The sequence below is a fragment of the Cetorhinus maximus genome, chromosome 7 (assembly GCF_964194155.1).
Source record: "Cetorhinus maximus chromosome 7, sCetMax3.hap1.1, whole genome shotgun sequence".
NCBI lineage: Eukaryota > Metazoa > Chordata > Chondrichthyes > Lamniformes > Cetorhinidae > Cetorhinus > Cetorhinus maximus.
In genome coordinates this window covers 142,838,259-142,857,340 of record NC_135885.1, presented here as the reverse complement: position 1 = coordinate 142,857,340, position 19,082 = coordinate 142,838,259, and the positions used below count along the sequence as shown (strand labels likewise).

Below are 19,082 nucleotides of genomic sequence, written 5' to 3'. Positions count from 1 at the left end.
TGTGAACAGTCCAGGGCACCTCCTAAGGTATCAGTGACCTTGGAAAGGGTGCAGCAGATATTCAGTGGAACGAAGGGGCTGTCTTATGAGAAAAGTTGAGCATGTATTTGTTGGACTTCAGAGGAATGAGAGGTGATCTTATTGGAAAAGATAAGATTCTGAGGGGGCTCGACAGGGTAGATGCTGAGAGGATGTTCCCCCTCATGGGGGAACCTAGAACGAGCGGGCGATAAGCAGTCTTCCATTTAAGTTGGAGTTGAGGAGGAATCTCTTCTCTGAGGCTGGTTAGTATTGGGAATTCTCTTCCAACGAGAGCATTGAATATATTCAAGACTGAGTTAGACAGATTTTTGATCTACAAGGGATCTGGAGGTTATGGGCGACAGGCAGGAAAATGGAGTTAAGGCCTCTATCAGGTCAGTCATGATCTTATTGAAGGCTCGAGAGGTCGAATGACCTACTCCTGCTCCTATTTCTTGTGATCTTATGGATGATCCAGGACTCTTAAGGGTTAAATTTTGCAGAAAGATCACATAAACTCGGCCTGTATTCTAGGGAATACAGTGGTTAAAGGGCATTTTGATTGCGTTTTTTAGGGTTTTCAAAGGACTTGATGGGATGGATAGAGAGAAACCGTAAACTCAGAGCCAAGCCAATCAGGAGAGAAATCCTTCACACAAAAGTTAGTAGCAGTGTGGAACACGCTCCTATAAAAAGCAGTAGATGTTAGCTCAGTTAATCATTTTAAATCTGAGGTAAGTAGAATTTTTGCTAGCCAAGCGAGCTCAGTTGATAATTTTAAATCTAAGACCGATAGATCTTTTGCTAGCCAAGGGTATTAAGGGATTATGGAGCCAAGGTAGTTGGATGCAGATCAGCCGTGATCTCACTGAACAGGCTTGAAGGGCTGAATGGCCTCCTCCTGTTCCTATGTACTGGTTGCTTTGAATGTAGAGATGGGACAGTGTAACTGATTTTGTGCATGTGAGCAGATAAAGCAAAACTCTTGTGTTGTGAAACCTTCTTATCCAAGTCTGAGAGACGTTCAGGGAAAGACTCCGAACCCAAATTGTATGAAAGTTCCCAAAGTAACAGAGTGTGGTATTGAGGCATTCAGCAATTCAGTTCCACACATCCCAAACGTCATTCTGTGTGTAACTTTATATACAAACCATATTGATTCAGAGTCCTGTCAGTCTCTTGTTTTGTCAGAATTAATCTTTCTACCGCACTGTAACCTCCTCTGTGTCATGGAAGACACCCAGTAGCCTGGCCTGAATATTGTACATTCCCACTGTGTAAATAGAATGAGGTTGAAGGTTTTAATGTGGTTAAATTTTTAAGCTACCGTAACTCCTGATGGTTAAAAATTGTGAAGGGCTTTGAGTAAATAAGGAGAAAACTGTTTTCCTCTGGTGGGAGAGTTGATAGCCAGAGGATACAGATTGAAGCTAATTCACACAAGGACCAGAGGGGAATTTATTTTACGCAGTGAGCTGTTGTGATCTGGCATGCATTGACTGAAAGGGTGACAGAAGCAGATTCAAGAGTAACTTTCAAAAGGAATTGGATATAGACTTGGAAAAGGAAAAGAAATCACAGGCTATGGGGAGTGGGACTAATTAGATGTCTCTTTTAAAGAGCCAGCATAGACATGATGGGCAGAGTGACCACCTCCTAGGCTGTAAGATTCCATGATTCAATTGAACATAGGAGCAGGAGTAGGCCATTTGGCCCCTCGAGTTTGCTCCGCCATAGTAAGATTATGGCTGATTTTATTGTGGCCCCAACCCCATTTTCCTGTCTGTCCATGTTAATCCTTGACCCCTTTGCCGATCAAAAGTCTGTCTAACTCAGCCTTGAATATATTCAATGACCCGGCCTCCTCTCACTCTGGGGAAAAGAGTTTCAAAGGTTCATGATCCTCGGAGAGGAAATTCCCCCTCATCTTCATGTTAAATGAGGCTCCCTTTTTGAAAGTGTGGCCTCAGAAGGGGAAACGAGCTCTCACCATCTACCTGTCAATCCACTTCAGAACCGGCGATGTTTCACTAAGCTCGCCTCCATTTGTTGTATGGGTATAGCCCCAACCTGTTCCACCTTTCCTCCTAAGGCAAGCCCTTTATCCCAGGAATCAGTCTAGCGAACCTTCTCTGAATTGCCCCCAGTGCAAGTCAATCCGTCCTTAAATAAGGAGACAAAAACTGTATGTAGTACTCAAGGCCTGGAAAAAAAATGTTCTTGTCACTTTGAGCAGAGTCATGAGATTAATTGCAGACTAGATGATTCCTTAATCATAAAAGTCAAGAATAAATGAATGGCTGTCGGATCTCATTTGCTATAATAGTTCTCCTATCATGGGTATATAATTGGTATAGGGAACCCTGACTGGGAGGAGGGCAGAATACTGTCCTAGCTCTGTGGCTGCCTCTCGCTATTGTTTTGTTGTTAATACCCCTGTCTCTTATCTTATACTTGGAGACCATGGACTGAGTGTAATCGTGATCAGAATTTTTAGTGATTACAGACTATCGTGCTTTAACATTCTTGATTTCATTTAACTCTCTTCCGATTATTGCTGAAAAGAAAGACATGTCACCAAAGCTTTTCTTCTTGTGCTCATCAGGACAAACACACGAATACTAAATTTCACAACAATTTATACTACAGGAGAAAAGGGTGCTGGTTGGTTGGCAAGTAGACTCTGATTGGCCAAGGCATTGTCATGGAGAAAGCAACGGGGAACTATCGGCTCCCCAAGTTCTGTGGTGTTAACAGGATCCAAGCTGTTTGGTGAAGCTGGAACCAAAACACGGCGTTTTTCGTTATTGAGAGAGCTTATTGACTTGTTCAGTCTCTCGGCTTTCCTCCCAGTCAATCCAGTGTCCCAGCTATCCCCTATTTATAGACTCATTTGTAAAACAAAAAAAAAATCAATAAATTAAACTAAAATCAATAAATGGGAGGGAGTGAAAGCCCATGGTGGGACCCTGTAACTAAAACAAAAACATGCAAGGAAACTGAACTGATTAAACCAAAATATCATTACCGGGGTGATGATGCACCCTATCCCCTATTTATATGTGCTCAAAGACAAGTAATACCCATCACCTGTTTCTCTTAACCGTAACAATGTAATGGATAAGACACTGACACTGGGTATTTTTTTTTTTAAAAAGGCAGTAAGGTTGAAAGAGTTTGGGTGTTAGGGTTAAATTTGTTGTAATGTGTATTCTGATACAGGTTTATTAGATAAAGGTCAGGATAAGAAACAAAAGCCCTGCTGAATTCACATAATTAGGCTCCATTTTGGTATAAAATAAATGTCCTTTTCGTTTGGCTAATCTCCCCTCTATCTCTTAAATAGCTGACTCCTGTTCCTGTGTCTGGCTTTGTCAAGAATAGCTTGCACAACATCTCAGTTTGGAGTAGATCAGGCAATTTGCCTTTGCAAATAAATATTAGATACAATAAGCCTTTTATTGAATGTACTAAAATGAGGGAATATTCAGTTTGTCTATGCAGTTAAACCGGCACTTTGATCATCTGCCAATCTTCTGTTGGCAGAGTTTGTAAGATTAGTTACAAAGTAGAAGCTGAGAAACCCCTGTAAGTAAATTGAAAACTGCAGTGATTTGTGAGCAGATTGTTTTTCCTCGATTATATACATGAATTACACAATTTGGTTTCACGCTAGGATGTTTTCTGCACATAGGACGGGGTGCATGGTTTGCCAGATTGATTCAAGCAGTGATGCCCTTTCAGTTCCTCCTTGCCTTGGTTCATTTAGCAAATACAACATGTGTTGTATTACTGACCAATATAGACCAGGGAGTTTCCAGGCCAAATCTCAGTTCAAGGAGCGAAACTCTTTCCTGCGCGTGCGGACGTGGGGTGCGGGGAGGGGAGGGGAGCCTTACTGCCATTTTTTAAAAAAAAAATACCCAGTGTCAGAACAAAGCGGCAGAACTTTAAAATTGGAGCCAGGCTGTTCAGGGGTGATGTCAGGAAGCACTTCCTCACACATCGGGGAGCGTAAATCTGGAACTTTCTCCTCCAAAAACCTGCCAAGGCTGGGGATCAATGAAAAATTTCAAACCAAGATGGATGGATTTTTTTGTTGGGTAAAGGTTGTGGAACCAAGGCAGATGGAGTTGACGTACATATCAGCTGTGATCTTGTTGAATGGCGGAACAGGCTAGAGGGGCTGAATGGTCTTCTCCTGATATGTTTTTAAATATTTGCCCAAGTGCTGATTTTTGTGGACCAAATCAGGCCTTGGTATGCAGAGTCTGCAGGTTTTAAAAAATGTTTTCATGGGATGTGGTTGTTGCTGGCTTGGCCAGCATTTATTGTCCATCGCCTGAGAAGGTGGTGGTGAGCCGTCTTCTTGAACTGCTGCTGTCCGTGTGGTGTAGGCATACCCACAGTGACAGTGAAGGAACGGTGATAAATTTCCAAGTCAGGATGGTGTGTGGCTTGGAAGGGAACTTGCAGGTGGTGGTGTTCCCATGTATTTGCCTCCCTTGTCCCTCTAGGTGGTAGAAGTCATGGGTTTGGAAGGTGCTGTTGAAGGAGCATTTGTGAGTTCCTGCAGTGCATTGTGTAGATGGTACACACTGCTGCCATTGTGTGTCTGTATTGGAGGGAGTGAATGTTGAAGGTGGTGGATAGGGTGCCAATCAAGTGGGCTGCTTTGTCCTGGACGGTGTTGAACTTCTTGAGTGCTGTTGGAGCTGCACTCACCCAGGCAAGTGGGGAGTATTCCATCACACTCCTGACTTGTGCCTTGTAGATGGTGGACAGGCTTTGGGAAATCAGGAGGTGAGTTACTCGCTGCAGGATTCCCAGCCTCTGACCTGCTCTTGTAGCCACAGTGTTGATATGGCTGGTCCAGTTCAGTTTCTGGTCAATGTTGATGGATCGCGCTTATCAGCCGGACTTACCAGCCATCTCAGAACCCATCGAACTGGAGCGGAGGCAAGTCATTCTCCATCCTGAGGGACTGGCTGAGAAGAAGAGTACCTGAGTGAGGTTCTGGAAGGCGAGTTGCTTTATTAAAACATGTCCACCAGCTTCAGAGAAGAAGCCTCACATTTCGGATGCACTGCTTTGTAGAGACCCAGGTTTGACTGTGTTGCACGTGACTTGAAATTGATCTTGAGGAATTTTGACACTCGAAGCAAAAATCTTAAGTTTCTGAAATGTGAATTGATAACTTGAAGATCTGTCTTTTTAACCTAGGATACAGCTTCTCTGGGCTCACAGAAGGGAGGGATCACTAAACAAGGATGGTTGTACAAGGGCAATATGAACAATGCGATCAGCGTGACCATGAGGGTGAGAGTTCCCTTAACAGTTTTTCTTCAGTTTTACATTGTACATTAAAACGGATCCTCAAAGTGGTTTCCAATATATTTCACTTAGGCAAGTAACTTCAAATTAATCAATGGTGCTTAATAGTTTAAAAAAAAATTATGATTTCAATTATCCTCGAACTCTGCTGATTGCAATGTGTTGGGGTGTGTGCCTTCAGTCAACACTTATGACTCAGCCAACACCTGTAAACATACTACTGTTTGTGGGATCTTGCTGTGCACAAATTGACTGCTCTGAGTTTCCTGCGTTACAACAGTGACTACACTTCTAAAGTATGAATACCCTGAAGTTTTGAAAGACCCTATATAAATTCAGATCTTTCCACCTATCTTTTGAAGCACTTTGGGAAGCCCTGAGGCTGTGAAAGGTGTGATAGAAATCCAGGTTCCTTTATGGGTCACCCCTCTTCCTCATCATTGGGAGGAAGAAATGGGCGAACTGGCATAGACCAAGTCTGCTCCATGGACATCCTGTGAGATAGGGTTCAGCTAAATTAAGAGAGGCTGGAACAGCGGGATATGAGGGGTGAGGGGAGAGAAATGTGAGGGTGATGCACTCAGGAATTGGGTGGCATTTGGATCGGGGGCTGTTGGAAGCTGGGGACATAACTGAGTGTCAAAGCTCAGGAACCTCTGAGGTGGGAGCTGCGAAAGATTTGGGCTCAGACTAATTGACTTGGATATAACCAAAGATCATCGTAGATTGGTGTCACTTAGATGTGATGTGCAGAGACAATAGATGGAAGTGTGTCAGCAAAGTGCTGGAGAAAGTCATTGTATCGTGTGCAGGAAGTGCATATGGGTCCCAAAACCTAGTCTTGTGTATACTGAGCACTTCCTAGAACAGTCACGCTAAGTTGCTGTAACACTGACCCTCTTCAGGGCTGTGTTTTCATGCCTGCCTGTCACGTTTAATCTGGTCTTCCAGTTAGACTTTGCAGCTTCTGATGGCTTTTGAGTACGTCTATCAGACCTCCTCTTAGCCTTCTCTGGTCCAGTGAGATTTCTGGACTTGACTCATGATGACAACCTCATTCCTTGAATGTAAAAGTTAAAGAATTCGACAACTTGCATTTATATGGCATCTTTCGTGACCTCAGGGTGCCCTGAAGCGCTTTACAACCAAAGTAGTCACTGTTGTAGAAAGGGCTGCACAGCAAGCTCCCACAAACAGCAGTGTGGCATTGGCTAGATCATCTTTCATTTTTTGCGGTGTTGGTTGATGGATAATTATTGGCCCAGGACATTGTGGAGAATTCCCCTGCTTTTTTGAAACAGTGGCCGTGGAGTCCTAAGAGACCTTGGTTTAACGTCTCATCTGAAAGACGGCACCTCTGACAGTGCAGCACTTCCTCAGTACTGCACTGGAGTGTCAGTCTGTACCATGTGCTCAAGTCTCTGGAGTAGGACTTGAACCCACAGCCTCCTGACTCAAGAGACGAGAGGGCCACCCACTGAGTCGCAGCTGACACTGAATGAAATGGTTATCAGGCAGCAAATGCCACACGATGCTTGACCACAAACTAAACCTTTGTACCTGACACTCTGGAACCATTTTATCTCCTCAGTCATTCAAGAGGCGGTTTTTCCACCTGACGCAGCTTGGAGATGGTTCGTACATTCTTAATTTCTACAAAGATGAGAAAATCTCAAAGGAACCAAAAGGTTCGATCTTTCTCGACTCGTGCATGGGAGTGGTCCAGGTAGGAGACCGAGCCCTCTAACTGATGGTTTAAAAGAAGGGTGATCTGATCATTGGCTAGACAATGAAAATCAAATAACAATTGACAGTTCTCACCTCTTTATTTCACCAGAAGTGGGGAAAAAGATCCACAGTCTTGACAGTTTTTGCATCTACTTGTGCCTGAAGAGTTTGTATTTTGAACGGCTATACACAGGACATGAGTTTCTTCAAGCTGGAGTCTCTAATGGCTTCACGTAGAGACAGTGTGAAATTAGAGCAGTTGGGCTCCTGGAGAAAGACATTAGCACAGACATGGCTGAGTAAATGCTGTGTTTCAATGCTGCAGCGATCCAGCACTGGTCAAAGGATGGCTAGGGATGTCCCGTGTTGCCTTCAGTATGTCCATTGTTTCTGGGATCAGTTGTGTAAACAGGCATCTGTTAGGAGCCTAAAGTAAAAGCAAAATACTGTGGATATTGGAGATCTGAAATAAAAACAGAAGGTGCTGGAAAAACTCAGCAGATCTGGTAGCGTCTGTGGAGAGAGAAATAGAGTTAATGTTATGAGTTGAATATGAATCTTCTTTGGAACTTCGGGGGGGCCGAGGTTGGACTCAAAATGTCAACTCTTTCCTCTCTCCATAGATGCTGGCCGACCTGCTGAGCTTTTCCAGCACTTTCTGTTTTTATTATTATCTATTAAGAGCCTTCAACTTCTTCAAATAATACAAAATCCATCCGCATTTGGCAATTCTGCTCATCTCTCCTTTCCCTTCACTCTCCCCCTCCCTCTCCTGCTCCCCTCCCCTTCCCTCCTTTAAGATTAATTTTGGTAGTTCACAGCAATTTCTCGATTTGTTAATTCTGTTTTCTTAACTGTTACTGCGAATGGAGTCAGTAAAATAGAAACATTGTGCTCGAGACCCACAAGCTGCGGAGCTAATCTCTGGTCCAACTATATAAGAAGCAGAAATCTCCCATTCTCCAAATAGCGATGTACACGGCAAACCATCATTCTTACTGGAATGTGAACACATTGAGGAGTTCCCATTGTGACAGGAGGTGTACTCAGCAAAGCTGAAACCTCACAGGAACTTTGGAACCCAGTCCATAGATTCAAGTTCCTTAGAAGTTGTAATGAGAGCAGTTGGTGATTTACATTGGTCTGACTGAGGAATGGGGTTTATACGCTATTCAGACAAGTGCTTGTGTGCGAATGGCCTAATGTGAGTTCCGCGATTTCTAGTAGAAGTTTTGGTTTATTGAATACACCCTCCCCTTTGAGTTGCTGAGCTGCCTGGACACCAGTGACTGGGAACTTTCTGCTTGTCTTGTGTAGTCTGGTCTTCTCAAGCCACATTGTGTATTTCCCTCAGTCACCAACTCTCTCCCTTTCCCCAGCCACTGTCTGAGTTTGAATCAGACCCTTCACAGCCTTGGCTTCCTATTTGACCCCAAGATTAACTTAATGTCTGCTTTAGCACCAGGACCGCCCACTTCCACCTCCATATCATTGCTGATCTCCATCTATGTTTCAGCCTCGATGAAACCCTCATCCATGATCTTGTGTCTTCGGGATTCAACTATTCCGATACTCTCCTGGCTGTTTTCCCATTTCCCATCTTCCATAAATTTGAGCTTATCCAAAACTCTGTCCATACCCTAACTCGCACTCTCACCCATCAGCCCCCATTCTTGCTGACCTACATTGGCTCGTGGTTCGGCAAAGCCTCAGTTTTAAAATTCTTCTCTTTGGCTTCCGAATCCCTCCATGGCCTCAGCCCTCCCTATCTCTGTAATCTCCTCTGGCCTTGCAACCCTCTGAGATATCAGTGCTCCTCCAATTCTGGCACATTGCCAGTGTTACTCACTTCACCAATGGCGGCTGTGCCTTCAGCTATCTTGTCCCTCAGCTCTGGATATCCCTCCCGAAACCCCTCTGCTTCCCTACCTCCTTTAAGATACTCCTTTAAAACCTAACTCTTTGACTAAGTTTATTGTCACCTGTCCTAATATCTCTTTATGTGGCTCAGTGTCAAATTTGACCTGATAATGTAAAAGCAAAATACTGCGGATGCTGGAAATCTGAAACGCAAACAAAAACTGCTGGAAAAACTCAGCAGGTCTGACAGCATCTGTGGTGAGGAAGACAGAGTTAACGTTTCGGGTCTGTACGACTCTTCATCAGAACTAAAGAAGAGTCATACGGACTTGAAACGTTAACTCTGTCTTTCTCTCCACAGATGCTGTCAGACCTGCTGAGTTTGACCTGATAGTGCACCTGTGAAGCATGCTGGGACGTTTGACTGTGTTAAAGGTGCTGTATAAACACAAGTTGCTGTCATTAGCGGTATTCCTACATGCTTTTTTTTTAAAAAATGTGAACAAATCAGCTTTGTACTTTGCAGAATAACAGAATTCGTCGGTTTGCCTTCGAGCTGAAGATGCAGGACAAAAGCAGCTACCTGTTGGCAGCCGACAGTGACCAAGAGATGGACGAGTGGATTGGGTCCCTTAATAAAATCCTCCAGAGCACATTTGAAGCTGCCATGCAGGAGAAGAGAAATGGCGAGTCGCTGGAGAGTGAGTTTGAATCAAGTCCTACTTTTCCTGATCTGGTCGACTGGCTGACTGGCAGTGTTTAGGGAGGCTGAAGGAGACGGGAATGGAGGCAGGCGGGCGGGGGGTGGGTGGGGTGAGGGCGGGAGGCGGGGGGTATGTAAATTTGCACTGTTAGTGGGTGTGCTGGTTGCTGGCACCATCCAGCCCCCAAGCCACTTTCAGGAGGGTCGTGTCAGTGGCAGAACCTCAACCACGGGCCGGTTAAGGTCAATAAAATGTCAAATGATCAAAGACTTCTAGTCGGCCTCCTGTCGACAGACTTGTGGACCAGAGTTCCAGAATGAACCTGAGGGCACCCCCCCCCGCCTGCCTAATCCTGCGTAGCTGACCACAGCTGTGGCCACAGGCTGCCCTGTGGTGAAGCGCCCCCTCCTCAGTGTTGGCCTGGCAGCTGTGGCCATTTTAGTTGAGGCGTCCTCTCTCTCTCCCTCACCTGTAACTGTGGGCTGCAGCGGCTCCTGTGCTGGAGCGCCTCCTATTGGTCGTCCAGCTTTGTTTGCCCACCCTTAATTGGATGACGTGGCTACTAATTGGCCAACACAGCCAAATTCAGAGCCAGGTTGCTGCTCCCGACTTGGTGCAGAGTCGGGACCCACATTTGATGCTATCAATGGGATCCTGACCCAAAACTGAAATTCCCGCCCGTCATTAATGCTGTCGCTTCCCTAAGTGGCAAATCAGATAAAACTGCGCAGATTGTAACAGTGCAAAGCACTTGCCTGTGAAGTGGTATCAGTTTTATAATGGTGTCCCTGCCCTCCGCCTATCACTGTGCAGCGGTTTGACTTAAGCTGCACTAAGGCTGTTAAACATGCCATGGTATCCGGTGGAAGGAAGCAAAATGGGAGAGTATTTGCTGCCAAGACGCTGTCAAAGTCAATCGGGAAACAAATGGACTCGACTGAAGCAGCATTGGGTCAACTTCCGGCTTTTTTTTTCTCACTCCTTATTACCGGCGCATTCCGGGCGGAGTCAGTTGAACCCCCGCGGAAGATTGGGGAATTTCACAGGTAGATGGGCTGCGCCCAAAAAAACCACCTGCACTCGTGTTCACCACTTGTTCAATGCTCAGTGAGTCTGAGTCAGGCCCTGCCTGCAAAAAGTGGCCACACCTGAGATTCTACTTGTGCTCATTCCAGGAGGCTTTTCAAATGCTTCTCAGGTTCTGGTTTTAGAAGTCTTTACTTTTCAAAAAATACTTAAATCACTAAGAACTGACTGGTGTCCAGCGCAAGGAAAATAGTAAAAGGTTCGGTACAGTTTTTTAAAAAAATAAGTCATTTTCAGTGACTTTAAATCCAGTTACTCGCAGATGGAGGACTGGACACCCCGATCTAAAAAAACGTTTGTGGTGATAAATCCATTTTTAGCTGAATTAACAAAACTGCACCAGCCCAGAAGGGGGAAAAAAGGGTTAAAAATTGGGAAATAAGAAGACTGATCTGGACTGTTTTTTTCCTTCTGGGAGGCTACCACTCCTCAGTACAACAAGGAATACTTTCTGATAAACACTGTGTTCTACTGCCCAGTTGCACTGGTTCGTTAGGAGGTTTTTATGCCCGTGATTATCCAAATGGATATTAGCAGGAACCCGAAGTGCCACCTGACCGACACCATCTCAAAGAGATTTGCGCTTAATTTCCGCAGTGTGTCCGGAGTGGAAACCCTACCCCTTGTTGCCTACGCAAGGCTTAATGCGTGCCCCCTGCACCTCCCTGAAAGCAATGATTGTATGTAAACATTTTCGTTCTCAATTAGTTCACCATTTAAAAATAAGAATTGGATTTCCTGCCAATTTGTCGAATTCGGCGTCTTGTTGACACTTGAAATTGCCCTGAATCCACTTCAGTCTTTTACGGCTCAAAGTAACGCAGAGATCAGAGCTGAGTGACTGTTGGCCGAGCAAGTATTTTTGGACTCCAATCCAGAGGACCCGGTGCAAATTGGCTTGGGAACCATCTCTCTGCCTTTCCTCTGCGACAGGACCTCAAAGAGCGCAGGAGTCTTCTTCCTCGAACCCTGGAGCATTTTACAAGGAAACAGGATATATAAAATGTGCTTTTATGTGCAAGGATGTGATGCATCCTTGTGCTGCAGTTTTTTTTCTTTAAAATGAGAAAGAACCCTGTCATTTTAAACCTTAGTTGCGTCCTGTACAGTAGGGTTTAGGACTTCAGTGAACGTAGAGAGACTAAAGAAGCTGGGATTGTTCTCCTTAGAGCAGAGAAGGTAAAGAGGGGGATTTGATAAGAGGCGTTCAAAATCATGAAAGGTTTTGATAGAGTAAATAAGGACAAACTGTTTCCACTGGCAGGAGGGTTGGTGACCAGAGGACACAGGTTTATGATACAGTGGATGCTAGAAATCTTGAAATAAAAACAGAAAGTGCTGGAAGTACTTAGCAGGTCTGGCAGGTCTGTGGAGAGAGAGAGAGACAGGGTTAACATTTCAGGTTTGTGAGCTTTCATCAGAACTGGGAAAAGTTAGAGATGTGATAGGTTTTAAGATAGGGATGGGTGGGGCAAGGACAAAAGGAAGGCCTGTGCCGGGGTTGAGGGAGACAGGAGAGGTTGAGTGACAGAAGACTTGGTCTTCCAGGGCCAAAGGGAATGGAGATGGGGCAAGAGAAGTAACAAGAAATAAAAGATGTGCCTGGAGCAGGTGCGAAACTGACTGAGGGGGGGGTGGGGGAATGAGAAAAACTGAAACAAGCAAAGGAAAGGAAACAAAATGGGCCCCAAGATTGTTTTGAAATTGTCGATCTCGATGTTGAGCCCAGAAGCTGTAAAGTGCCTAATTGAACGATGAGCTGCTGTCCTCAAGCTTATGTTGAACTTCACTGGAACAGTGCAGCAGGCCGAGGACAGAGATGTCAGTGTGAGACCGAGGAGGAGAATTAAACTGACAGGCCACTGGGAGCTCGGGGTCATGCTTGCGGACCGAACAGAGGTCCTCCACAAAGTGGCCATCCGATCTGCGTTTGCTCTCCACAGTACATAACAGACTTCGTCGTGAGCAGCGGACAAAGTAGACTAGAGTTTAAAAAGTACATGCAAATCCCCAAAGAACCAGAGGGAGGATCAGGAATTTTCTGTTTTACACAGAGAGTTGTTATGACCTGGAATGTGCTGCCGGAAACGCTGGCGGAAGCAGACCCAATGATAACTTCATGAAATGGGGAGGAAATTTACAAGAAAGAGCAGAGGGAGCGGGATTAATTGAATAGCTCTTTTAAAGAAGCCAGCACAGGCATGATGGGCTGAATGGCTGCCTTCTGTGCTGTGTGATTCTGTGTGCAGAAGGTTAATGTGCAAGAGAGAAAAAGGGCACTGTTTGCAAAAACACACAGTTTCTGGACAACAAAACTCTGGAAACCAGTCAAACGCTTACAGAATGATGTAAAATAATTCCTGGCCCCGCTCAAAACTACATAAATATTGCACAAGATTCTCACTCACAGGCCGGGAATGTTAATTACAAAACCTACTCTTCCTGCACCATTGTGTGTTAATGAATGAAACACCAGCAGATGTTTCACCACCTATAGCACTGACAGGCTCCCTTGTTGAAAAGTGGTTCAGCACAAACTGGATATAAGTCTCAGCCTCGTTAAGTCAGTTCGGTACACTCTACGCTTAATTTGTCAATGATTTATAAACTCCCTTTTCTGGGAGCCCAACTTCTCCTCCTTACCACAAACTGGAAGTGGTTCAGTGGTTGAAATGTCGACCTTAATAAATACTACATCAACCGCTGGCCAGCAGTGTGTTACGTTATATGAGGACTTGTGTCGTTTTTTCAAATCTTTCATCACAAATGGTGTGCTTGACAGAAAAAAAAATGCGAGGTTGCGTTTTGAGATTTGCTTCAAAATCGTAAAATTTATCTCTCCTGGAGCCTTAACGCTTTTTAAAAAGGAATACTACTTCAATACCGACACTGTCGTTGCCTCAGCTCATCTGCTGCTAAAGCCCCCATCCTTATTTTTGTTTCCTCTAGATTTGACTATTCTAATGCACACCTGGCCGGCCCCCCACATTCTACCCTCCGTAAACTTGAGGTCATCTAAAACTCTGCTGCTCGTGCCCTTCCTCACACCAAGTCCTCTCCACCCATCACCCCTGTGCTCACTGACCAGCATTGGTTCCCGGTCAAACCAACACGTCAATTTTTAAATTCTCAATTGAGGTCCCTCCATGGCCTTGCCCCTCCCTGCCTCTGTCATCCCTTCCAGCCCCACCACCCTCCTGGAAACTCTGCGCTGTTCTACTTCTGGCCTCTTGAGCATTCCCTGATATTAATCGCCCCTATCGTTGGTGGCCTTGCCTTCAGCTGCCTGGGCCCCACGCTGTGGAGTTGTTTCCCGAAATAAGCCTCCCTGCTTCTGCTTCTTCCTTCGTGACGCTCCTTAAAACCTATCTCTTTGACCGAGCTTTTAATAGCTGTCCCAATGTGGCTCTGTGTCAAATTTTGCTTCGTAATACCCCTGTGAAGCACCTTGGGACACTTCCTTACATTAAAGGTGCTTTACCAATACAAGTTGTTGTTTAGCAAGTTACTGGCCTAAATATCATCAATTGCTGTAAGAGGCAAGGACATTTTCTCACAGAAAAGAAGTTGAATTATCAGGGAATAAAATAACGGTGAATTTAGGATAGAGCTCAGAGATTGCTTGGTCTGCTTTACTTCCTGCTTCCTGGCTGCAGTTTATGGAGTGAGATTCGATACAATCAATTTCATGAACCTGAAACCCCATCGAAAAATGAGTGCATTTAAAAAGCTTTTTCTTAAATTGCATGGGGTGTCACTTTAAAAATAAACATTAAAACGCATTGTTTACTGGACAAAGCAGACATTACAAGCTGGTTAGAATCAGCATTGTGCCATTGCTCAGTTTTAGACAGATCCTGTGATTTTGAATGAATTGCGTCTGGTTTGGATCTGGCTTAAGTTTACAAACAGTCTCCATGGAGCAAGAAGCAGGAAAGTATGTAGCCCTTATTCCTCAAAGCTGCACTAATAATGGTTTTTCCTATTTAGCTTCAGATGATGAGTTGTCCGGTCAGTGGAGGTCAGAACATGCAGCCAGCTGGGAAAGTCTTCATCCCGAAATTACAAAGGTGCTGTTGCCCTATTTTCCAATTCTTTGACAATAAAAGCAGTTATAAACGTGGAAATATTTTATACGTTGTTCATTTTAAGCATCAAAAATGCTCTCTTTTAGTTATTGAATGGGTGTCCTTGTGTCCCAGTTTTGTAAGAAAGTAGATGATGGAGAACGGTGACAGTGATTATGTAATCCATAGTATGTCATAAAGGGTTATTTCCCATAAGGTATCACTAAAAGTGATGTTTTCTATGACTTATTTTGTCTGCTTAACTGGTTAATCTACTTAACTTTTCTAGATAACTTCAATTAATTATGGAGGCAGTTTACAGATGTGAATTTTTACGGATTAGTTCTTGAAGCAGAAATACAGCACTAAATATTGGCAACACTTTTTGTATTTTTCTCACTGAAGGGAGTTTAGGAGGACTGAGGGGAAATATGGGTAACTGATGTACACAGTGAGCTGAAATTTCCCACGTGCTCCAGGACCCTGACAATGGGATCAAATGGGGGTCCTGAGCCTACATTTACAGCGGGGTTGATGATGCAGTCTCCTAGGAGGTGGCCTCCTAATGGACTGCTTCCATGTTCACCCTTCTATTTAATGTCTTACCTAAAAGACGGCACCTCGAACAGTGCGGCACTCCTTCAGTGCTGACCCTCTGACAGTGCGGCACTCCCTCAGTGCTGACCCTCTGACAGTGCGGCAGTCCCTCAGTGCTGACCCTCCGACAGTGCGGCACTCCCTCAGTGCTGACCCTCTGACAGTCCGGCAGTCCCTCAGTGCTGACCCTCCGACAGTGCGGCACTCCCTCAGTGCTGACCCTCCGATAGTGCGGCACTCCCTCAGTGCTGACCCTCCAACAATGCGGCACTCCCTCAGTGCTGACCCTCCGACGGTGCGGCACTCCCTCAGTGCTGACCCTCCGACAGTGCGGCACTCCCTCAGTCCTGACCCCCTGGTGGTGTGGCACTCCCTCAGTCCTGACCCTCCATCAGCGTGGCACTCCCTCAGTATTGACCCCCTGACAGTGCAGCACTCCCGCAGTACTGCGCTAGTTAGCTTGAGATGTTTGTGTTCAAGCCTCTGGATTGGGCCTTGAGCCCAGAACTTTGTGACTCAGGGAAGATGCTTTTGAAGAATTAGTAATCTTTCACAGACACGTGGTGGGAAAAGGGAGCTTTCAGAAGTGATGACAGATTTAAAGTAAGGGGGAGGTGGCATATTAGGGACACTGTGGCGCTTGTTAAATTGATTCCAAGCCAGTTGGTGAAGTATGAAACTCTTTTGAGTTATCAACAGTCACAGATTGCAACTCTTTTGAGTACAATCACAGTTCTTGGTTTCCGGGAGTGGGACATGAACCCACAACCCTCTGATTCAAAGGCGAGGGTGCTATGAACTGAGCCACAGCTGACACCTCTTGGTGAAGTATGAAACTGGACACTAATACTTTACATAAAAATGGGCTTATTTACAGAATGCAGCATTACATATGTCTGTTTCCTCATAACCCAATGAAACACCAGCCTCTCTTTATAAGTACTCTAGGTACTTAGTTAAACAATGCCCTTCACCTGTATATCTTAACAGTGTAACTAACATGCTATTAATAGTGCCTATCGATGCAGGAAGATAGGTGCACACCATGAATTGATGCAGGGACCTGAGTCCATGATGTGGTCATGAGAGGCTCTCGCTGAGAGAGTGTTAAACACAGGAATACCTTGTCTCGAGTTTTGGAGCACTTTGAGAGACAGCTTTTCTGTGCACACAGAACATTTAAATTATTCCTGTTCTGCGTGAATTCACAGGTACATGTACAAAGGACTTCACCATGAGACCCCTTTACACACAATACAGAGAATACGACACCAGTCATGCATAGCGAGTTGATTGGTCCCCTCTTTCGTACAATCCAGGTGGAGCTTTCATGGACACTTCTGTTGGTTATCTTCCCTTGAAATGATGTGTCCAGTTCTCTTTTCAAGTCCTTGATCAACTGACTGACCTGTTGGACCGTAACACCTCACATGGTGTGAAGGGATTTACACTTAGTCCTACTCGCAATCCAGCCTACCCAAGGGCTTCGTAAAGGACATAGAGATGTGCCTTCAATCGCACTTCTTAAAATGCAGTTGTACTCTTATCACTGACAAAATAATATTCAGCATGATATTGGGTAATGGGAATTCTAAAATGTTGATGCACTTAAACCATCACATTGTGGAAGCAGAATTCTTGTGATCCAATATTACCATTGAACATTTCCTAAACTTTGAATGGGATATTCCTGTGCCCTGCTTCAGTCAATACTTTAGATCTTCAATGGATATAACAGGCTGCAGTTGATGCTAAAGCTAACTGCAGTTGTGAAAAGTTAACCGAAATACTCCCTTCTCATCACAAATGTGGAAAACTGTTAATTAATGTATATTGTTTTCATAAGGTTGTGTTAGCTAAAAGGTGGGGTTAGAAATGATAAGTATTTGTACAAAATTTTGTTTTAAAAAGCTTAACATTTTTTGTTATAAGATGGTGCCATGTTGTTATCTTAAGGACCATAAGAGTGGAGAACTCTCAATCTTTGGTACGACATGTGCTTCTCATCTTTCCCTTAATAGTACTTAATGTCCACCAAAGGACTAGTGTACAGCCCCCACACTGAAAGGAGGTGTGGGAGTATTGTCATAATTTTTCGTAATTATTTGGTTACTCATCTCAATTGAGGATGGAAATATTACGTTTGACCTACAAGGGCATGTAATTAAAAACAGAAAATGTTGGCAATGCAGAGCATGACCACACCCACCCCCCACACCAAAACAATAACAAGAACTTAGAGACTAATGTCGCACTTTTACTGTCATAAAACATCACGAGATGCCTCACTGGAGTGTTAACAAAACCTGACACCAAGCCATGCGAGGGAATATTAAGCCATGCGAGGGAATATTAAGACTGCTGACCGAAGGTTTGGCTGAAAAGGTAGATATCATGGAGCATCTTAAAGGAGCAAAGAAAGATTGAAGGAGGGAGTCCCAGAATTTGGGGCCCAGGCAACTGAATGCACGACCTCCAATGTTGGAAACGATGAAAATCGGGGGATGCTCAAGATACCAGAATTAGAGGAGAGCAGATATCCTGGAGGCAGATATCTTACACGATTATGCTACCTCAGAAAGCTAAAACCCTTTCATGTAGATCCCGCAATCATGAGACTGTTCTCTAGGGCTGTAGTTGAGAGTGCTATCCTTTTTGGATGTCTTGCCTGTAGAGAGATGGGGAGGGGTGAGACTACGGAGGGATCTGAAGACCAAAAAAAAAAGGTTTTTTCCCTGAATGAATGAAGTTTTTATACCTGAAGCGACCTTTCACTTTAAGGTCCTGACCAACCCTACACATTTCTGGCAATTTTTGCTCTTATTTTAGGTTTACGATATTCAGTTTCTCCCCCCTTTTACCGCAAAGACAGAATATTTCATTTGTTTCCTTTGCAGAGCGCAAGAGAAATAGAAATTAAAAAGAACGAAGGGAGGTTAAAGCTTTTTGTTTTGGACGCAGATACACAGGTGAGCTTTGATTTTATTTGGTTGTTTATTTTAATTAGGCTGGATCTGATATTTCACCATCATTTTGGGGCTCAGGTGTTGTGGTTTCGGCAAATGGAGCAGGAATTTGGACACACAAGTTAGATATATCATTAGAATCAGAGCAACACAGGAGGAGGCCATTTGGCCCATTGTGTCCGTGCTGGCTCTCCGTGCAAGAGCAGCTCAGTTATTCCCACTCCCCCCCTGCCTTTTCCCCCTGCGAATATTTTCTCCACAGATAATTATCCAGTCCCCTTTTGAATCTACCCTCGCCATACCCTCAAGGCAGTGTGTTCCAGATCGTAACCACTTGCTGCATAAAGAGGTTTTTCCTCACTTTGCCATTTGTTCTTTGGTTATTCACCTTAAATCAGTGTTTGAGTATCGGTGAAAAGAGACATTTCATTGATGCTTTTCGTCTTGCACTCATCAGGACAATTGGAAGAATACCAATGTATTCTCCATGGCAACGCCTCGCCCAATCAGCTTGCCAACCAATCAGCACTCTCTTCTCACATAGTATGAAGTTGTTGCTTCCCCTGACATTGTTATTCTTGCAATTGTCCTGATGAGTGCAAGATGAAAACCTCTGACAAAATGTCTTTTTTCAGCAACATTCAAATTCTGTACTACCAAACAGCTATGTGTAAATCATTGTTTCTTTGATTCTTTCATGGGATGTGGATAGACGAGTT

General features: G+C 44.4%; 1 protein-coding gene across 2 annotated transcripts in view; it reads left to right on the top strand.

The window, feature by feature from the left end:
* Positions 1-19,082, top strand: part of LOC144683047 (dedicator of cytokinesis protein 9-like) — a 304,955-nt gene that overhangs the window by 146,244 nt on the left and 139,629 nt on the right. For both annotated transcript variants that reach the window (XM_078546055.1, XM_078546054.1), the window contains exons 6-10: positions 5,245-5,340; positions 6,947-7,081; positions 9,470-9,644; positions 14,724-14,803; positions 18,295-18,366. In XM_078546055.1, the coding sequence (XP_078402181.1) occupies positions 5,245-5,340; positions 6,947-7,081; positions 9,470-9,644; positions 14,724-14,803; positions 18,295-18,366 (558 nt within the window). The remainder of the gene's footprint in view (positions 1-5,244; positions 5,341-6,946; positions 7,082-9,469; positions 9,645-14,723; positions 14,804-18,294; positions 18,367-19,082) is intronic.